This window comes from Bufo bufo, chromosome 9 (assembly GCF_905171765.1).
Source record: "Bufo bufo chromosome 9, aBufBuf1.1, whole genome shotgun sequence".
NCBI lineage: Eukaryota > Metazoa > Chordata > Amphibia > Anura > Bufonidae > Bufo > Bufo bufo.
The window spans coordinates 53,885,578-53,906,721 of record NC_053397.1 but is presented as its reverse complement, the minus strand read 5'-3'; the positions used below and the strand labels follow the sequence as shown (position 1 = coordinate 53,906,721).

Below are 21,144 nucleotides of genomic sequence, written 5' to 3'. Positions count from 1 at the left end.
CTAGACACCCCAGAGAGAAGGCAGGGACCGTTCCTGGGTGTCCCTGCCTTGTCGTTCGCTGTATACACAAAAATGAGATAAAAAGCAACCAGAAAGCCAAATGTACCCCAAAATAGTACCAAAAAAACTACAGCTTGTCTTGCACAAAATAAGCCCTCAAGCAGCTCCAAAATCCATGTTCGAAAATCCAGATGCATATCCCCAAATAAAGTTTACCACAATTGGGTTGTTACTGTATTCAGGAGAAAATGGGTAGCAAATTGAGGGGGGAGAATATTCAACTGTTATCCTTTGTGAAAAATAAAGTTTGGGCCTGAAGCACTATATCATTTTTTCATTTTCACACCCAAGTATTAAAAATTCTATGAAACGGCTGTTGAGTGAAGTGCTCGCTACACCCCTTTAAAAATTCCGTGGGTGGTGTAGTTTACAAAATGTGGTCACTTTTTGGGGGTTTTCACTGTGGGGTTACCTCAGGGCCTCTTCAGATGCAACATGGTGCCCAAAGACCATTCCAGCAAAATCTGCCCTCTAAAAACCATATGGCGCTCCTTGCCTTCTGTGCCCTGTCGTGTGCCCAAACAACGGTATACGACCACATATGGGGTGTTTCTGCAAACTGCAGAATCTAGGTAATATACAGTATATTAAGGTTTGCTTTGTTATTAACACTTGATGTGTTCCAGGAAAAAATTGATAAAATGGAAAATCTGCAAAAAAAAGTGACATTTTGAAATTTTACCTCTATTTAGCTTTAACCACCTCCCGACCGCCTAATGCAGGGATGCGTCCTGCGGGCGGTCGGGTTATTCCTCTTGGGTGCGTCATCTCGCGAGACGCGAGATTTCCTGTGAATGCGCGCACACAGGAGCGCGCGTTCACAGGATTGGAAGGTAAATGATCTGATCTACAGCCTGCCAGCAGCGATCATTCGTCTGAAAGGTATATCAGACGCTGTTTTGTTAACAGCGTCTGATATACCTGCTACCTGGTCCTCTGGTGGTCCCTTTTGCTTGGATCGACCACCAGAGGACACAGCCAGCTCTGTAAAGTAGCACCAATCACCACACTACACTACACTACACTCCCCCCCCCCCCCCCCTGTTACTTATTAACCCCTGATCACCCCATATAGACTCCCTGATCACCCCCCTGTAAGGCTCCATTCAGACATCCGTATGTGTTTTGCGGATCCGCAAAACACGGACACCGCGAATCCGCAAAACACGGACACCGGCAATGTGCTTTCCGCATTTTGCGGATCTGCACATTGCCAGAACTATATAGAAAATGCCTTTTCTTGTCCGCAATTGCGGACAAGAATAGGACATGTTCTATAGGCTCTACAAAAAACGCAGTGTTCGCCCGATCAGGCCTGATCTTGTGCGCACACTTGCGTTCAGTCCGCCCCGCCGCAGTGACAGATTTTTTTTTTTCTTCTGATCACTGCAAAAACATTGTAAAATCGCTGCGGCGCTATAAAGATCACTTTTGAGGGGCATGGCGAGTTAATAGAAGATTTTAAAAAAAAATTGGCACCAGTTAGCGTTTTTTTTTAAAAAATTTTTTGTTTTTTCTAACAAAGTCTCATATTCCACTAACTTGCGACAAAAAATAAAATCTCACATGAACTCACCATACCCCTCACGGAATCCAAATGCGTAAAATTTTTAGACATTTATATTCCAGACTTCTTCTCACGCTTTAGGTCCCCTAAAATGCCAGGGCAGTATAAATACCCCACAAAAGACCCCATTTTGGAAAGAAGACACCCCAAGGTATTTCGTGAGGGGCATGGCGAGTTCATGTAAAATTTTATTTTTTGTCACAAGTTAGTGGAATATGAGACTTTGTAAGAAAAAAAATAAAATCATTTTCCGCTAACTTGTGACAAAAAATAAAAACTTCCATGAACTCTCTATTCCCATCAGCGAATACCTTAGGGTGTCTACTTTCCGAAATGGGGTCATTTGTGGGGTGTTTCTACTGTCTGGGCATTGTAGAACCTCAGGAAACATGACAGGTGCTCAGAAAGTCAAAGTGCGTAAATTCACATTTTTGCACCATAGATTGTAAACGCTATAACTTTTACCCAAACCAATAAATATACACTTATTGCATTTTTTTTTTTATCAAAGACATGTAGAACAATAAATTTAGAGAAAAATTTATATAGAAATGTAGTTGTATTTGAAAAATTTTACAACAGAAAGTGAAGAATGTCATTTTTTTGCAAAAAATTTCGGTCAATTTCGATTTAATATCAAAAAAAGTAAAAATGTCAGCAGCAATGAAATACCACCAAATGAAAGCTCTATTAGTGAGAAGAAAAGGAGGTAAAATTCATTTTGGTGGTAAGTTGTATGACCGAGCAATAAACGGTGAAAGTAGTTGTAGTGCAGAAGTGTAAAAAGTGGTCTGGTCATTAAGGGGGTTTAAGCTAGGGGAGCTGAGGTGGTTAATTCCTGTGTAATACCTAAAGGGTTAACAACATTTTTAGAACCAGTCTTGAACAATTTGAGGGGTGTCATTTCTAAAATGGGGTCATTTATGGGTTGGTTCTATTATGTAAGACCCACAATGACTTCAGAACTGAGCTGGTCCTTTAAAAAAGTTGACTTTGGAAATTTTCTTAAAAATTTTAAAAATTGGTTCTAAAATTCTAAACCTTCTAACGTTCTGACATTACTAAAATGATGCCAACATAAAGTAGTCATATGGGGAATGGTAATTAATGAATATTTTATGAGGCATCACTATCTGTCTTAAAAGCAGAGATTCAAATTTACAAAACTTTTTTTTTTTTACATTTTCGTTAACTTTTGGATTTTTTTTATTAAAAAAAAAGTAAAACATATTGACTCAAATTTACCATTAACATGAAATACAATCTATGAATGGCTTGGATAAGTAAAAGCGTTCCAAAGCGTTACAACATAAAGTGACACATGTCAGATTAGCAAAATTAGTCAGGAAGGGAGTAAGTGACCCAGTCTGGAAGTTGTTAAAGAGCATCTGTCATCATGATAAATCCTATTAAGCCGGGCATGCTCCCTTGTAGGGTTGATCATGCTGATTAAAACAATACCTTTCTTATGTCTGTATGTAGAACTGTTGCCGAGATATCTGTGTTTTTAGTAATATGAAAAATGAGCTGGTTCCAGCACCAAGGGGCCGTCAGAGCCCTTGGAGCACTGCTTTTGTAGCACCGCCCTGATCTGGGCACTTCCCCTGACCCTTGTTTGATTGTCTAGGCTTGTCATTCAAGAGAGAGGGGAGAGTGCCCAAATCGGAGGAGTGTTACAAAAACAGTACTCCAAGCTCTCCAGCCATCCCTCCAGTGTCGAACCAGTTCATTTGCATATTACTAAAATTGCAGATATCTTGACTTGAGGTAGGGAGAAAAAAAGAGAGGGTTAATCCTGTACTCCTAAAGTAGGAGATATGGGTTGAACACGCAGGGCGCCAGAGGTAAGGGACACAGTGGAGTGGGGAAAAGAAAATAATTGAGTAGTAATGTATAAGTTCTACTAAATCGGAAATAGAGTGATGAACTATCTGCAGGAAAGCAGTATAGTAAAACCGGAGAGAGATGAAGAGAAAAAATCACCAGATGGCGCCAACCGCTAATAAAATGTAGTAGATGCTAGGGTGCAGAATATCCCAAAATAAGGGATATTCTGCACCCTAGCATCTACTACATTTTATTAGCGGTTGCCGCCATCTAGTGATTTTTTTTCTCTTCATCTCTCTCCAGATATCTTGACAACAGTTCTACCTATACACATAATAAAGCTTTCATTTCAGTGTGATCAACCCCACCAGGCAGAATCTGGTTTAATAGGGTTGATCGTTCTGACAGATGCTTTTTAGACCGATAGCGGGAGACACAACTGGTATAGTGGGTGTTCAAGTCATCAAGGAGCCCATACAATGGTGGAAGCCTCTGCAGGAAAGGATTGTGCCATCATAGTTCCTACAGTTTACAGTCTGTAGGAAAGGCTTCCAGCATCAAAGGGTTGGCCACCACGCACTCTCTCAGCTGTGTCTCCTTCTATTACTTTGAAACTTTTGTCTGGAAATAACTACTTACTCTTAGGCGGCATTGCATTTTATTCACAATTGGTGATGAAGAATTCATATATAAAGCATATTGGAATCTTTCATCATTTTTATTGGAGCCTGTCTGCTATTTTGACACCCCTAAACCAGTATTATATCTGTATACGGGGCTAAAGAGACAGTTCTAAACATATGTGCAGTAATGAAGCATACCTTTAGAAAGAGAAGTTACCACTGCCATATGCAGATTTATTTAGAAATGTGCCTTCTTCAGGAGTCAAATGTCCTGCAATCTTGGCCCCACCCCACCTTCCCCTCATTTTGGCTCCGTTGACTTCTCTGACACCTCCTTCAAGGGTACCAATCAAGCATAATCTCTCTAGCCCTTATACACTGGTGATAGCGGTTGGAGGCGGGGGGGTCAAAACTGCTGACAGGTTCTCTGTTAACATCCTTTGTATTGTTTATTCGTTTACACTTATTGAAGTCGAAATCCTTTTTTTTTTTTTTTAGTGGCAGATCCGGGGAGGAAGTCAAATTAACCGAGAGACGCCTTAAAATTTCAGAAATCGAGAAACCCAAACATCCAAAAGAAAGTGGTGGTTCATGCTCTGCCAGCAGTGATGAAGACTGTCAACCCGGGCAGGCCTTTGTCTCCTCCGTTATCCCAGTTCCTGAACTGTGTCCTAAGGATGCAGAGTTACTACAAGACAGTGGTAATGGTACACAGGAGGAGAAGACTCCACACATTGAAGACATAGACCAGAAGTTGGCAGACACAACGGCAAGATTAAGTCATTTTAATTTTAACGACCATGAAAAGACTTCTGATCTACCAAGAGATACTTCTGGGCAATTATCCCAGGAAGCCAGACATGGGTCAGACGAGGTGGCCCAGTCTTCAGAAGCCACTGAGGTAGTTACTGAAGTGACTCGAAGAGCAGTAAGCAAAAGTGGTGCAGAGCATCTACGAAAACTTCTGTGCAAAGCCAAGAGTCCTCAAGCAACCCCACAAGCCAATGTTTGTCCTGTCGTAGTTAAAAGAAGTATGCTGGAGGTCCTCACACAGACCTTAAATGAATGGAAATCAGAAGATACCATGAAATATCTCTTTGGTACAGATTATGTAGTGGAACATGAAGAAGTTGCCATCTCTACTGAGGCGCAGGATCTGGACGAAGATGATTTAATCTTAGACAATGATGACGTTGAGGATTCTTCTAATAGTGTCTCAACATTGAATGAGTGTTTGCCTTTTAAAAATGAGGACAATGTATCAAAGCCGCTTCCTAATTTTGGAAAGCTTAGAGAAGAAACACAAATGTTAGAACTTCGAGTCAGGGAGTTTTTCGGAAGACATTACAAATTACCGGAAGAGGTGGAAAGTAAGGAAGATGAACACAAGGATACAGGGCCTAAGGTGGGTGAAAGCAAGGTTACCCAATTTCCACCAAAATAAACCAAAAACCTTTTCACTTGCGAATATTTTGCAGTCAGAGCACTTTTAATAATTCTGCATTACTGAATGAATGCGATAATCTCACTGGACATCACGAGGCCTTACCCATATTGGGCAAGCCAGAACTGCTACTGTATATAGGAGAATTTCAAGTCAAGAGATGGTCACGTATGTGGTCGCCCCATTGGATGTTACACATACAGCTGATTGCGACTTGCACCTTTCAGTCATTTATGGCATATCTTTTGGCTAAGTGTCTAAAGCAGAATACAAATTTAAAGAAGCGAACCCACAACGTTTTTTATTCTCATGCCCATTAGAAACGTACATGATGGAAATCTTCCTACTGGTGGCTGTATTTGTGAGTTATTTACTTCCTTCTGGTCCTCAGTGGTATCGTGTGACTGACACTGACTCTCCAAACAGCGTCTTATGTGTGGAAGGAAGTCGGTGTCTCCATTCATTCTTATGAGACCGGCATCGAGGCTTCAATAGGAAGGAATAGAAAACCTGATTTCCTGTTCACACATAAGACGCTTTGTCAGAGTATTGGTCACATGGCGCAGCTGAGGACCAGAGCCGAGTGGATAGCTCACAAATAGACCCCATTCACACAACTGTATTGTTGGTCCGCATCTGATTGCGTATTATATTCGGACCCATTCATTTCAATGGGTCTACAAAAAATGTGAACAGCACATACTGTGCTGTACGCCACACACACGGTGAATATAAAAAGTCTACACACTGCAAATTGCGGATCCGCAAAATACGGACACCTGCAATGTGCGATCCGCAATTTGCGGACCGCACATCACAGACACTATAATAGAAAATGCCTTTTCTGGTCCCCAATTGCGGACAAGAATAGGACATGTTCTATTTTTTTCAGGAACGGAATTGCGGATCCCGAAAAAAACGGATTCCGAAAATGCAGATGCGGATCCCGGAAATGCGGATTCGAATCCGTTCCAGCCCCATTGAAAGTGAATAGGTCCACAAATTGCGGAACGAATGCGGACCCAAATTATGGACGTGTGAATGGACCCTTAAAGTAATACAAGAATGGGAATTCAGGGGGTTGTCACTTTAGCAAGGCATTCATCATGTAGAGAAAGTTAATACAAGACACTTACTAATGTATTGTGACTGTCCATGTTACCTCCTTTGCTGGCTTGATTCATTTTTCCATCACATTGTACACTGCTTGTTTCCAGGGAGTACGGCCACCCTGTAATCCAGCAGCTGTGGCCGTACTGTCACACTATAGGAAAAAGCGCCGGCCTCTCTAGTGGCCATAACGTGAGAATGCACAAATGTGTTTTCTGTTTTTTTTTTTCCCAGGAAGAAACCTCTTGGGCTCCACCTCTTCCTCTTGTGGATTCATGTTCCCAGCAACAAATCCGCAGACGAATTGTAATAGAAAAGCTGAAAAAAGTGTAAGTATCTCTGTATATCTTTGTGACATTTAGCTAATTTGTAAGCGCCACTAACCTTCCATTTCTATTATCTATCCAGTAAACCTCACTGGGAGAGATTTATCAAAACTGGTGTAAATTAAAACTGACTTACCGTACTTGCCCAGAGAAACCAATTGGCTTCCAGTTTTCATTTTCCATCTGTTTGCTATAGACAACTGAACCAGTTTTCCTTTACTCCAGTTTTGATAAATTTAGATGACTAGGGTTGAGCGAAGCGAGCTTCGGATGCTTCATTCGTTCAAAACTTTGGAATAATGCTGTACGGAGATCCGTTTCCGTACAGTATTAGAATGTATGGGCTCCGATGAGCCGAAGTCAGTTATTCATGAAGTCGCGCGTGACTTCATTGAATAATTTTGGTAGTTGATTTTTAAAATAGAAAACCACTTTAAAACTTGAAACCGAACTCTGCTTTGGTTCCGACTAGTACCTCGAAACCGAAGCCAAGTTCGGTTTTAAGTTGTTTTTTTTTTGTCAAATCTTTATTTAGATTTTTTTAAAGCTCATACAAATCAAATGTTATGACTTTTGTATACAAATACAAACAACAGTAAATGAACATAGAATATCAATACTCCATATCTTAAATTGTCACACTTGGTCACGTATTGTTTCTTACAATTGTGATCCTGTTCTTTCCCTTATAAGAATGAATGACACAGTCTTTGGTTTTATAACGTGGTCCTCTTTAGCATCCTCCAATGTCACCACTATAGAAGCTGCAGCCAGCCTTCATCCGCATCCCTTCCTACCATTACCTGCATCTAAATTTTGAGCTAGGAACCATCTTATGTAAGTGTGATATATACATTAATGGTTACATATTAATCCCACTCTCCTATAATCAGTCACACATATTAAACACTCGCTCTGTTGGTAAACTTTTTATACCACTCAGACCATTTGTCCCAAGTTAGTAAAAATCTGTCATGGGATAATGTCTCCCAACTCGTGAGCTCTTCAAGCTGATAGATCTCCTGTACTTTAAACACCCATTCCCTCAAACTAGGAATCTGCTTGGATAGCCAATATTTCGGTATAAGAAGCTTCGCTGCAGCTATCAATAGCGCTGGCAATGAGTTATTGGTCAGCTTGTAGTGGTTATTTGGTAAGTTGAGAAGTACTACTTGTGGTGTAAGAGGTGCTTTTATCTCACAGATCTTTTGGATTTCCTTTGATAATAAATCCCAATATCTAGTGATTTGCGGGCATGTCCACCATATATGATGCATATTGCCTTCAGCCCCCCCACATCTCCAGCAGTCGGCAGGTACCTCAGGTGTGATAGAATGTAATTTATCCGGTGTTTTGTACCATCTCGTTACTATCTTAAAGGCATTTTCTTGAATCTTAATGCACCTGGAGTAACCATGTGAGTGTGAAAGTACTCTTCCCACTGCGCTATCCTCTAGTGATTGCCCAATCTCTTCTTCCCATTTTACAATAAATGGTGGTCTGAGATCTGCTCCTATCTCTAGGATTTTATTATATATACGTGAGACAGTACCTTTCATACCTGTCGGTTGATTACATAACGTGTCGTACCAGGAAGGGACATAATCGCTCGTAGTGTACCTTAAATACTGAGAGCATATTTTGTTAAATTGTGAGTATTGGGTTGAAGCCCAAGGAATACGTTTGAACCTGTCTTTTAGACTATGAATAGGTGGGACCTTTCTATTTTGTAGTATGTCTCCAACCGCTACATCTCCCATAGCTGCCCATATACCCATATCATCTAGAAAATCTACCTGTAACAGATAGGGGAGATAGCCGATAGGCGTGAAAGGTGATAATTTCTTAAAGGAATGTATATGTCTCGCTAGCTTAAACCAGTTGTCATAAACTCCTCGCAGGGAACTGGGTATATTATCTCTACTGGAGGGCTTTCTATTCGTGTCCCATAGTAGTGCTAAGTTCCTCTGCCCTAGTATCTTCCTAGCAATTTGGCACCCTAGTTTAGTAACTCGGGAATTTGCTATTTCTGAATGTAGTCTCACCTGAATAGCTCCATAATATCCACTAATATCAGGTAATCCAAACCCTCCTCTGTGTTTTGGTAGGGTTAGTCTCTTATATGCTAATCTGGGTTTAGTCTGATTCCATACAAAGTTGGAAAAGGTCTTTCTCACCTGGTTCAGATAGTGCAGTGGTAAAGGTACAGGCACCGTCTGCATCAGGTATAAGAATTTGGGAAGTATGTACGTTTTCAACACGTTTTTCCTTCCCAACCATGTCAAAAAGGGAATTTTCAGCTCTTTTAACTGAGTTTTAATATCTGTTAGTAGTTTGGGATAGTTTTGTAAAAATAGCTGGTCAGGATCCCTAGTTATGCAGACTCCTAAGTAATTTAAATTGTCTTCTTGCCATTGGAAGGGATATTTGTTCTTAAGAAGGGCTATAGTAGTTTGAGAAGTGTTGACCCCCAGTGCAACACATTTTGATAAATTAATTTTAAAATTGGATAAATCTCCAAATTCATCTAATTGTCTCAATAGTGCTGGGAACGCTTCCAATGGTTTGGGGAGCAGCAGAAGCATATCGTCCGCGAATGCTGCTACTTTGTGAATCTGTGGGCCTATCTTGAGTCCTTGAATTCCGTCATCCTGTCTAATGGCCTGAATAAAGGTCTCCAGACACAAAATGAATAGGGTTGGTGATAAAGGGCAGCCTTGACGGGTTCCATTTTTAATTTCAAAGTAAGAAGTAAGGTTACCATTCACCCTTATCCTTGCCGTGGGCGAGGAGTACAGAGACAGCACAGCGGTTACAAACTGAGTAGGAAAGCCATACCTAAGCAAAGTAGCTTCCATAAACTGCCAGTCTACTCTATCGAAAGCCTTTTCGGCATCTGTACTCAGGAATGTGAGTCCCTCTCCTCTAGACATAGCATACTGTTGAGCCTGTATTACCCGAAATGTGCTGTCCCTGCACTCCCTACCTCTTACAAACCCCGATTGCTCAGGCGAGATTAAATTAATGAGCCAGGGCGCGACCCTGTGAGCTAGTATTTTGGCCCATAGTTTGATATCTGCATTAAGCAGTGATATTGGCCTATAACTAGCCGGTACTTCCGGGTCTTTACCTGGTTTGGGCAGCACTGTAATATGGGCTTCTAGTGATTGTTTGGGCAAAGGCACTCCTTGTAACAGTGCATTAAAAAGAGCTACCAAATGAGGGCTTAGTGTAGGGAAAAATTTTCTATAATAGGCGACCGTTAAGCCATCTGGTCCTGGGCTTTTGCCTTTAGGAATACTTTTTAGGACTTTCTCTATCTCCTCAATAGTTACAGGGGCTGTCAATGATTCAATATCCCCCCCTGATAGTTCCGGTAGGTTGAGGTTTTTTAAGTAAGCCTTTATCCTATCCCTTCTTGCCTGGTATTCCTCTGTGGGTTCATTTTTCCTTATGTTATATAGTTCATGATAATATGTTACAAACACCTCAGAGATATCCTCCTTTTTTGTGGCCAATGAACCATCTGTTTTTCTCATTTGTTTGATAAACGCCTGCTCTGTTCGCTTTTTAATCATTGCCGAAAGGATTTTGCTCCCTCTGTTCCCGTGTATATAATGCTTTTGTTTAACCCTTAAATATGCTTTTGCGGACTTAACATTAAGGAGCGTTTTCAATTCTTGCCTAAGAGTGACTAGTGATTCAAAATCCTTCACTGCTAGAGATTTTTTATGTATCCTCTCCAGTTGAGAAATCCTCACAAGCAATTCTGTCAGCCTTTTTGTGCGTTCCCTTTTGAGATGTGACCCTAAAGCTATGAATTCACCTCTTATAACCGCCTTATGCGCTTCCCATACTATAGTTGGCGATGTGTCTGAGGCCTTATTTATATCAAAATATTCTTTTAGTTTCTTAGATATACCCTCTACATGTTTTTGTGTGTCCAGTAACGTGTGGTTTAGTCTCCACGACCACTCTTTCCCAGATATCTCTGGAAACATAATGGTGCTATACATCATGGCGTGGTCTGAAGTTGTTATACTATCGATTTCAGCTGACTTGACTAATGTTAAATATTGTTCTGGGATTAGAAGGTAGTCTAGTCTCTGATATGACTTGTGTGGGTTTGAATAGAAGGTATAATCCCTTCTATCCCCATGAATTGATCTCCACACATCAATTACATGGAGGTCTCTCAGACGTGTTTTCAGGGATTTAAGCGCTTTGAAGGAGATAGCTGATCTCTGGGTTGAGGAATCTAATAAAGGATTTAACGTTAAATTAAAATCGCCACCTATTAGCAATCTTCCAGTAGAGAATGCGGATATCTTGTCTAAAGTCTCCATCAGCCAACACACTGGTTTAACATTTGGGGCATATAAATTACACAGAGTGTGTTTTGTGTGACCTATCTCACAATTTACTAGTAAAAACCTGCCTTCTGGGTCAACTAGCTGGGAATGAAAGGTGAAAGGTATCCCTCTCTTCACCCCAATACTAACCCCTTTAGAGGCTGATCTATCTGAACAGGCATGAAACCAGTTGTGGAATGAGGTATTGCCCAAATTGGGCACATTTCGAGGTGTAAAGTGAGTTTCCTGCAGCATTATTATGTCTATCGTTGCTTTCTTTATTGTACTAAATATACGGCTCCTTTTGACAGGGCCTATACAACCGTGGACATTAAAGGTTGCTATTTTAAGTGTCAATGGCGCCATCTATGTGTCATGTTGGGAGCAGCACATGTGTTGTAAGACCAAGGTGACCAGACCAGGAGGTTAAACATTAATAACAAATGGAGTGTAAATCAACATTTAACCAAATAGGAACCACATGAACTAACAGACGACTGCATTATCTGTATATAATTCCCTTTGGCCGGTAAGGGTGGGGGGGGGGGGGGGGGTGATCAGTTGTTAACAGTACACCCTGATCGGCCTAGATCCTTCTCAGCCCACCAAGGTGGTTACTATCAGCGTCTAAACACCCATTTGTAATCTATAAATCCAATATTAAATTGGTTTGAATTCAAACTGTACAAGAATTCCCTTTGCTTAACTGCTTAGGAACCTCTTTTTTAGCCTTAGAAGGAACTTTAAACCTATTACAAGGTAAAATACAAAGTAAATACAAATATAGAGTAAATTATGCCCAAAATAAAGATGTTATATATAATATGAGATAATATTAACTTGTCAGACTGTATTTAGGCACGTGGAAGATTGGCATATAATCTTATCAGGTAAACCCTTTCCACCTTATATCGGGAATTCAAATGTCCGTTGCTCTGTTCGCCGCTTTCTTATTCCGACCCATCCTCTGCTGCTTCGGTTTAGCCCAAGGTGTGACTTTTGGCAACGGTGGCAGATCTTCCTCAAAAGCAACCGGCATCCATGATGGAATTTCAACCGGGGTTATGTCCGTCATTTCCCAAAACGGTTTCAAATCTTCTGGTGTGCGTATAGTGAAGCGACGATTCCCTGCTGAGACCAGAAGGCCAAAGGGAAACAGCCACCTATAAGGAATCTTTGCAGAGCGTAGTGTGTCAGTCAGTGGTTTTAATAGCCTTCTCTTTTGAAGTGTAGAGGTTGCTAGATCTTGGTAAATTTGAACATTCTTGCCTTGCACTGAAATCTCCTTTTTCTCTCTTGCCTTTTGCAGAATGTCTTCTGTGTCTCTGTAACTCAACAATCCGCATATTATATCTCTGGAATTTTCAGATGGCCCTGGTTTGGGTCTGAGTGCCCTGTGTACCCTCTCAATTGTGATGCCTTTAGCTCTATCTGGGCCCAGCAGGTATATGAAAAGTGAGTCCATCACTGCAAATAGATCTTCGCTAGTCTCAGCTTCAGGAAACCCTCTGATTCTTATATTGCGTCTTCTATTTCTGTTTTCCTGATCTTCCATTTGAAGCAGCAAGCTACAGTATTCATGGCTCTGGTATGTGAGCCTAACGAGCTTTTAACTGCTGTGTTGAAAGTGATTATAGCATCTTGTGTTTGCTCTAGCGCCTCCACTCTGTCCCCAATATGGTGGACCTCTGCTTTTATAGTGGACAAGTCGGCTGCTATCGGAGCTAAAGCCCTTTGCAGGGCACATTCTAGAAAGTCCCTAGTTAGAGCTGTCGGGTCTTCCCCCGCATGTATTTTGCTCACCTCCATTAGAGCTTCACACATCGCTGCATCACTAGCGTCATCTGCTCCTTCTTCCTCCTCTCCTCGTTTCGGCGCCATTTTGCCAGGTCGTGAGTTTGTCTGAGGTGCCGGCTTCTGTAAGTATTTGTCCATGTCGGACTGCTGTGGGGAATCCCTCTTTTGTTCCGCTAAGGTTCTGATCGAATCCTTGGATTGAATCTTCATTCCACAAGACGGGTGGTGCTTAAACTGGTGCTGAGATAGAATCTAGTGGCAGGAGCTCTGGTCTCAAGCTGCCGCCATCGAGCTCGGTCAGGCCACGCCCCCCCAAGTTCGGTTTTAAGTTTAAAGTGGTTTTCTGTTTTAAAAATCAGTCACCGAAGTTATTCAACGAAGTCACGAGCGACTTCGTGAATAACTAACTTTGGGTCATCGGAGCCCATACATTCTAATACTGTACGGAGACTGATTATTATTCTGAAGTTTTGAACAAAGCGACTTCCGATGAAGCATCTGAAGCTCACTTCGCTCAACACTATAAAAAAGAAAATCTGACTGCCACCAGCATTATTCCAATGTTTTCCAAAATCGGCGTGTACAACACACCAATTGTAATAATGGTTAGTAATATGGTCTTTGCTAAAGGGTTTGTCCACCTTCGGATAGGTCATCAGTATCGGAGCGGTGGTGATCTGATACTTGGTACCCCCTCCGATCAGTGGTTCGTGGCAGCCGCTGTCACCGGCAACATAATGGTACACGGATCCGGAAACAGAAGGCTGTGTCCAACGTGTAGTGCGGGTGAGCTCTCGTTCATGTGCCTCCATTCAGCTTTCTCCCCTATGTTTCCAGCGGCTAGTGCAAACAGCTGCACAGTGGGGGCAACCGAGTGTCGGACCCTCACCAATCGCGTTATGATGACCTATCTGGAGGAGGTCTGCTGTCCGGTTGTAATCAGCCGGAGCCTTTAGTAAAATTTTGATTTTCCACCTACCTACACTCTTTTATCATTACATAGATATGCAATCCTAATCCCGTCCTTTTGTCCCCCTCCCAACATCAGTCATGTCTTGTTAGCTTGCTTTTAATACTGAATCTGTGTTAGTACATCCGGCCATATAAAACATGATATGTATTATTTTAAGCACAGCAATGTGCCCCATTTCTCGTCACCTTCCCCCTGCTCAGCTTCAGCAGGAAACCGGCTTCTGTTTTTTTGTGAGGTGTGAAAAGTAGCACTTTATACAAACTAACTGGTGTTATTTATTTTATTTTTTTCACTTTTGCGTGAAAATAGCCGGTCACTAGTGTAATATTGATAAAAGTGAATGCTCAGACTTTTCTATATGATTTTAAGGGTATTTTAATTAGATTCCAGGGATGTGATTATCTGTACGTAAGTAGCGGTAATTGTGGTATTTGTGAGGATAATCCCTGCCACGTATTCTGGTTATCCACCAGTTAGTGGTTGTGCTATAGGCTTTATCAGACCTTTTCTAAATGGCGGTACCAGGCATTTCAAAGGGTTGTTACGGCCACAGCACAGATCCGAGGTGGACGGGAGCTGCTGTGCATGTGTGACTATATGTGCTCCCGGCCACCAGAGAGGCTCCTGCTTTTTCCTATAGTGTGCAAGCACAACCACCACTGCTGGATTACCCCCAACCAAAATGCCCTGCAGTGCACTACTGTAATTGAATCAAGGGGTACACTGAACCATCTGATGGCTACAGGTACAACTACTTGAACCACCAGTGATCAGCTGTAATTGGGGTCAGCAGACAACTGAAAATATTATTTTAGGGTCATGCAATATTATAATATGCACATTTCAGTAAACCATGTTAGGCATAGTCATGGTGAACCTGCCATTATAAGAGTTGTTTATTGCAGCAGCTCTGCTCTTAGAGAGGCTTCCAGAAGAAGTATTCACCTATTTGCTTTCATATGAGGCATATACAGTGAGGTCCAAAAATATTGGGACATCAACACAATTCTAACATTTTTGGCTCTATACACCACCACAATGGATTTGAAATGAAACTAACAAGATGTGCTTTAACTGCAGACTGTCAGCTTTAATTTGAGGGTATTTACATCCAAATCAGGTGAACGGTGCAGGAATTACAACAGTTTGCATATGTGCCTCCCACTTGTTAAGGAACCAAAAGTAATGGGACAATTGGCTTCTCAGCTGTTCCATTGCCAGGTGTGTGTTATTCCCTCATTATCCCAATTACAATGAGCAGATAAAAGGTCCAGAGTTCATTTCAAGTCTGCTATTTGTATTTGGAATCTGTTGCTGTCAACTCTCAAGATGAGATCCAAAGAGCTGTCACTATCAGTGAAGAAAGCCATCATTAGGCTGAAAAAACAAAACAAACCCATCAGAGAGATAGCAAAAACATTAGGTGTGGCCAAAACAACTGTTTGGAACATTCTTATTTTTACTCGTTTTATTAAAGATTAACCATTCAGGTATGAATCAAGTAGGATAATGCACAATAGTTTCCCACGTAGGGGAGTAACATGACATGATACAAGCACAGAGTTCGGCAAGGTACAGGGCATACAGTTTGAATAAAAAATAAATAAAAAAAACTGGTGGAAGAGTACTGAGAGTAGGAGCGTCCAGCTTCATGCAATGATGAGGATCTAATCACATCTCCTTTAACACAAGCTTAGGTTATCAATTGCTGAGTACATATGTGAATTTTGTAAGGTTAATGTGGAGGACCACCACTCTCCCCAAACTTTCTGGAATTTTTGCAGACACTTCCTGTGTTTAAAGACAATGTTTTCCATGGACACTGCGTGATTAACTAGGGACTTCCACTGACCCAGAGACGGTGGTCTGTCTCCCATCCATCGGAGCGCAATAGCCTTCCTTGCTAGGAATAATGCTCCCCCTAAAAATATTCAGTTGTAATGGGACCACAACTCCTCATCCAGTACACCCAGTATACACAGTTTGGGACAGAGAGGGATCACGACAGGAACCATTGTAGATAGCACCCCAGGACCGAAGTCCAGAAGCGGCGGATATAGCTGCATTCCCAAAACATATGCCAAAAGCCGGCACTATCTGTCGAGCATCTGTGGCACCTTCTATGGGAAATCCTTCCCATCTTATGAAGCCTGGTCGGAGTGAGGTAGCTCCTATGCAGAATAAACATCTGAATCAGTCTATGATTAATAGAGGGTGAAACCCTGGTCGGAGTAAGAAGCGCCTCACTCCAATCATCTTCCGTCAGGGAGGGTATGGACAGCTTCCATTTGTTCTCAATGGCAAGAGGGTTCATTGTCATACGGTTGCATAGCAGATGGGTGTACAGGACGGAGATAATCCCTCTCGGGCCCTGCGATCTCAGCACTCCTATCAAAGTGTATTTTGAGATATCCCTCCCCGACACTCTAAGCTGAGCCTGCAGGGCGTGTCTCAATTGCAAGTATCTGAAAAACATTGCGAGGCACACCAAATTTGTCCTGAATCTGCGAGAAGGAACGTAGATGCCCACCCTCATACAGGTCTTCCAGTGTGCAGACCCCATGGAGCTTCCACATGTCAGCCCCATCCACCAGATCCAGATGAGCGAACATGGGATTATCCCACAAGGGGACGACATCAGGTAAATCTTTATATGAATGTAATTTAGAAGCCTGCCATACTTGATGTGCCAACCTGTGAAGGGGGAGCAGGCGACCGCGAGGGCAGTTTGAATTCTCCAGGACTGGCCAAAGAGTACCCAGACGCAAGTATTCCTGTATAAAAAATACTCAGCATTAGGCAAATCAGCCGATAATACCAAAGACCTCAGGAACTTCAGCTGACCAGCCAAGAAGTAGAGAAAGAAGTCTGGGAGAGAGGCACCTCCTTGCGTCTTAGGCCTCTGAAGCACAGCTAAGGAAATTTTCTTCTTGCTCCACCCCACACAAACGAGGCAATCATGGCATGAACACGATCAAAGAAACCTTTAAATATAGGACCGCATGCATGAGCTAGGATGTATAGACCCTTTGGGAGCAGTATAATTTTTAACTAGATTCAATCTGCCCATAATGATCTCCACGACTTGAATTTGTCTACAAAGAGAGCCACCGGGGGTTCAATGTTCAAAGTGTATGATAGTTGCACATTTCTAGTGATTACTATCCCTAGGTACTTAAACGATCCACCACAGGTAGGGTGTGGTAGTGAGACGCCAGGTGTGATCCCAGAGTGGCATGATAGCTGATTTGGTCCAATTCATGCGCAACCCCGAGAATCTACCAAACTGTTCAATAATCTTGATTGCTCTAGGGAGCGATGCCTCGGGGTCAGACATAAACAGGAGCAAATCGTCCGCATAAAGTCTTATTTTATCCACCCTGCAACCCATGGTGATACCCGTGTATATCTGATCCTGCCTTATTCTTAGAGCTAAATGTTCTATAGCTACTGCGAATAACAGAGGCGACAAAGGGCATCCTTGCCTCGTGCCCCTGTTCAGTGGGAAGGAGCTGGAGTGATGACCGTTTATTAATATATCTGCCCTCGGTCGTTTGTATAATATCTCAACCCACCTAATGAATTTCGGACCAAAGCTCTTCAACACAGTAAGCAGAAATGTCGACTCAATCGAATCAAAGGCCCTGGCAGTGTCCAAAGAGGCCATAGCCCAGTGCTCACCCTCAGCCGCCCCTATCTGTGCAATCACCTGGGCCCTCCTGATGTTGTCAGAGGTGGACCTGCCCGGCATGAAGCCCGACTGATCACTGTGCACTACTGAAGTGACCACTCTATTAAGACGAGTTGCCAGAACTCTAGTGAGAATCTTATAATAGGACGGTATGATCCGCATTCCAACGGGTCTTTATCGGGCTTCAGAATAACCACTATTGTGGCGTCATACAAAGAGTCCGACAAACATCCACGGGTATGAGCAGTCTTATATAATTTGTGTAGTTGTGGGTCTAATATGTCAGTGTATCTGGAGTATACCTCTATTGGAATGCCATCTGGGCCAGGGGCCTTCCCAGCAGGGAGGTCCGTGATTGCTAGTTTAATCTCATCCAAAGTGATATCATCCTCCAAGACCCCTTTATCCAGATCACTCAGCCGAGGGTGAGGCACCTCAAGAAGGTATTCCTCCATCTTGCACGCTGTGTAAGTCACAACGGAATCATATAGATCTGTGTAAAAGCTCTCAAAGCATTCTAGGATACCAGCTGCTGACTCCTTCACTAAGCCCATCAGGGCCCCTAATTCTGATAACTGGGGGGGACATGTTGCTGCCACGCGCTAAGTGCGCAAGGAGCTTGCCAGCCTGATTGCCCATCTCAAAAGTCTGCTGTTTGAGAAAGAATGATTTGCGGTTACTTTTTTCTGAGAGATGCATCATGTATAGTCTGCCCCTGTTAAGCCATTCCAATCTGTTCATCTCAGTTGGGGAGGATGTGAAAACATTCTCAGCCTCCTTGCATCTAGTGTGTAATTCCACCTCTTTGCGCTGCGTGTCTCTCTTGATGAAGAATATTGATGATTTGAGACAACCTCTCAAGTACGCTTTCATGGTGTCCCATAGCAGTAAGCCATCTGTCTCAATATCCTGCACCTCCAGAAACATCAGCAGCTGATCAGGGACCCTGTCATTGGTGGTGAGAGGAGACAACCAGAAGGGGTGGATGCGCATCTTTCTTCCCTGTCTGGCGACATCAGACAGTTTAAGCTCAGCCAATATCGGGGCGTGGTCCGAAGGACCCTGGGGCCCATATCTCACATCATTAAGATTGGTATAGACCAGAGCATTCCCTAGAATATAATCAATACGGGAGAGAGCTCCCCTGGAAGGGGTGAAGCATGAGTATTCCTGTATTAGCGGATGTCTGATCCTCCACAAATCCAGCCACCCCATCTCAGCAGCTACTCTGGAAAGAACAGTACAGAATCAGCATTTCCACTAGAATCCCCGCGAAATCTATCCATCCCACAATGCATTACCATATTAAAATCGCCCATGCAAAGCAGTCTAACATTGGGGTATTGCGCGACAAATCCAGTCACAGTTTGCAGTAGGGAGGTAGAATCAGGCGGCGGATTATATACATTAATCACTACGTAGGGGATAGTTATTATGCACATACAGGAAAATATATTTACCCTCTGGATCAATAACCAATTGATGCACCTCCCATCTAAGACTACTATGAACCATAATAGCAACCCCCCCCTAGAGTGTGAGCTTCCAAATGCGTTAGCTAAGTATTGAACCCAGGGTTTTTTAAGTCTACTCCCGGTCTCTGGTGTCAGGTGGGTTTCTTGTAGACCAATAATGTGAGGGTTAAAGGAGCGAATGTGTGAGAATATCGCAATCCTTTTCTTTGGGTCCCCCAATCCCCTTATATTCCACAACAGGATTTTCATGGAGGCCATTTCGGGTTTATCTCTGATCTTAAAGGATGTCTTCCTACTCTTTCCACTGGAGAGATGCGAACCGTTACTAGACACCACTGCCCTGTCATCCCTCTATCATACCTGAAAAAAAATACTACGTTTAAGTAACAAGGTGAGTGTATGGTCGTTGGAATCTGATCCAACTAGTATATGGGCCCATATTTCGGGACCTGCATAGTGCAATTGGATGGACTACCTATGCAGGTAGTGCTCCCACCCCAAATTATTATGAGCAACATACAACATGTGTTCACATATAGTGACAAGGCATGCACAATAAGGTGAGATGAGCTATAACATAGCTCCCACATGAATGAAATCTGCAGCTAAAACAGCTAGCAGAGGAGTGCACGGAACAACGAGTCCCATATCTGAAGGCACAATAACAAGTGGGTGATATAACGATCAGTAAGTCACCAAACAGCAGGGATACTTGTGCAATGTACGCATCCAGTGCATCAGTGTAGTCCTGAACGTCCTGATTTTCTGGAGACCCAATCTTCCGCTTCTTTGGGGTCAGCGAAGAATATGGTTTTCTCGCCATCCACAACTCGTAGGCGCGCTGGATATGCCATAGAATACTGCAGATTCAGGTCCCGTAAGCGCCGTTTAACTGAGACAAATGTGGCTCTCTTCTTTTGTAGATCGGCCGAGAAATCCGGAAATAAAGAAATTGTTGCATTTTCATGCTTGATTACTTGCTTAATCCTTGCTTGGCTGAGGATGAGATCTCTGTCCTTCCAATTTAATAATCTCGCAAGGAGATGCCTCGGTGGAGCTCCGGGAGGAGGGGATTTGGCGGGAACCCTGTGCGCCCTTTCTATGGCGTATGCGTTGGAAAATGGCGCTTCTGGGAATAGTGCTATGAACCAAAGCTCGAGGAAAGTGGCAGGATCCCGACCCTCTGCTTTTTCCGGAAGACCCAGGATTCGGACGTTGTTTCGTCTGGCTCTGTTCTCCAGATCATCACACTTCTGCTGCCACTGATTCACAGAGTGCTCCAGATCTTGTACTTTACCCACCAAGGGTCTGGTCAGGTCTTCAAGTGAAGATACCCTGTCCTCAGTGTTCTTGACACGGTCTCTAAGCAGCTGAACATCATGCCGAAGCAGGCCCAGGTCCACCCTCACCTCCTCAATCTTGCCGGTGAGTGAGGTCTGGCAGGAGGATATCGCCGATATAAGCTGTATATAGGCTGTCTTCAGGGTGAACTCGGGTTCCTCTGGGCTCTCTGCTTCCATTTGCTGCGCTGCCTGACCGCGGGTAACCGCCGTGCGTGATGGTGAAGGCGGCGCCATGTTGGACCTCTTGTTTGGCGTGTTCTTTGAGCTTTTCAGCTGCGGTTTGCGCTTTTTTTGGACCCATTTTCGGTGTGCGGGGTTTCCTCTTGCGCTTGCACACCGTCCAATCGGTAATAGGAGTCGGCAGGTTGCTAGGATTAGACAGGATTGAGACGGGAAATCGGAGCAGATCTCAGATGTGTGCTCGCATGCCGGTAGTTGGCCACGCCCCCCCCCCCTTTTGAAACATTCTTAAAAAGAAGGAACGCACCGGTAAGCTCGGCAACACCATAAGTCCTGGAAGACCACGGAAAACAACTGTGGTGGATGACCAAAGAAT

General features: G+C 43.0%; 1 protein-coding gene across 1 annotated transcript in view; it reads left to right on the top strand.

The window, feature by feature from the left end:
- Positions 1-21,144, top strand: part of RPAP2 (RNA polymerase II associated protein 2) — a 92,160-nt gene that overhangs the window by 20,847 nt on the left and 50,169 nt on the right. Inside the window, exons 8-9 of the mRNA XM_040408283.1 lie at positions 4,576-5,482; positions 6,866-6,960. Coding sequence (XP_040264217.1) covers positions 4,576-5,482; positions 6,866-6,960 — 1,002 coding nt within the window. The remainder of the gene's footprint in view (positions 1-4,575; positions 5,483-6,865; positions 6,961-21,144) is intronic.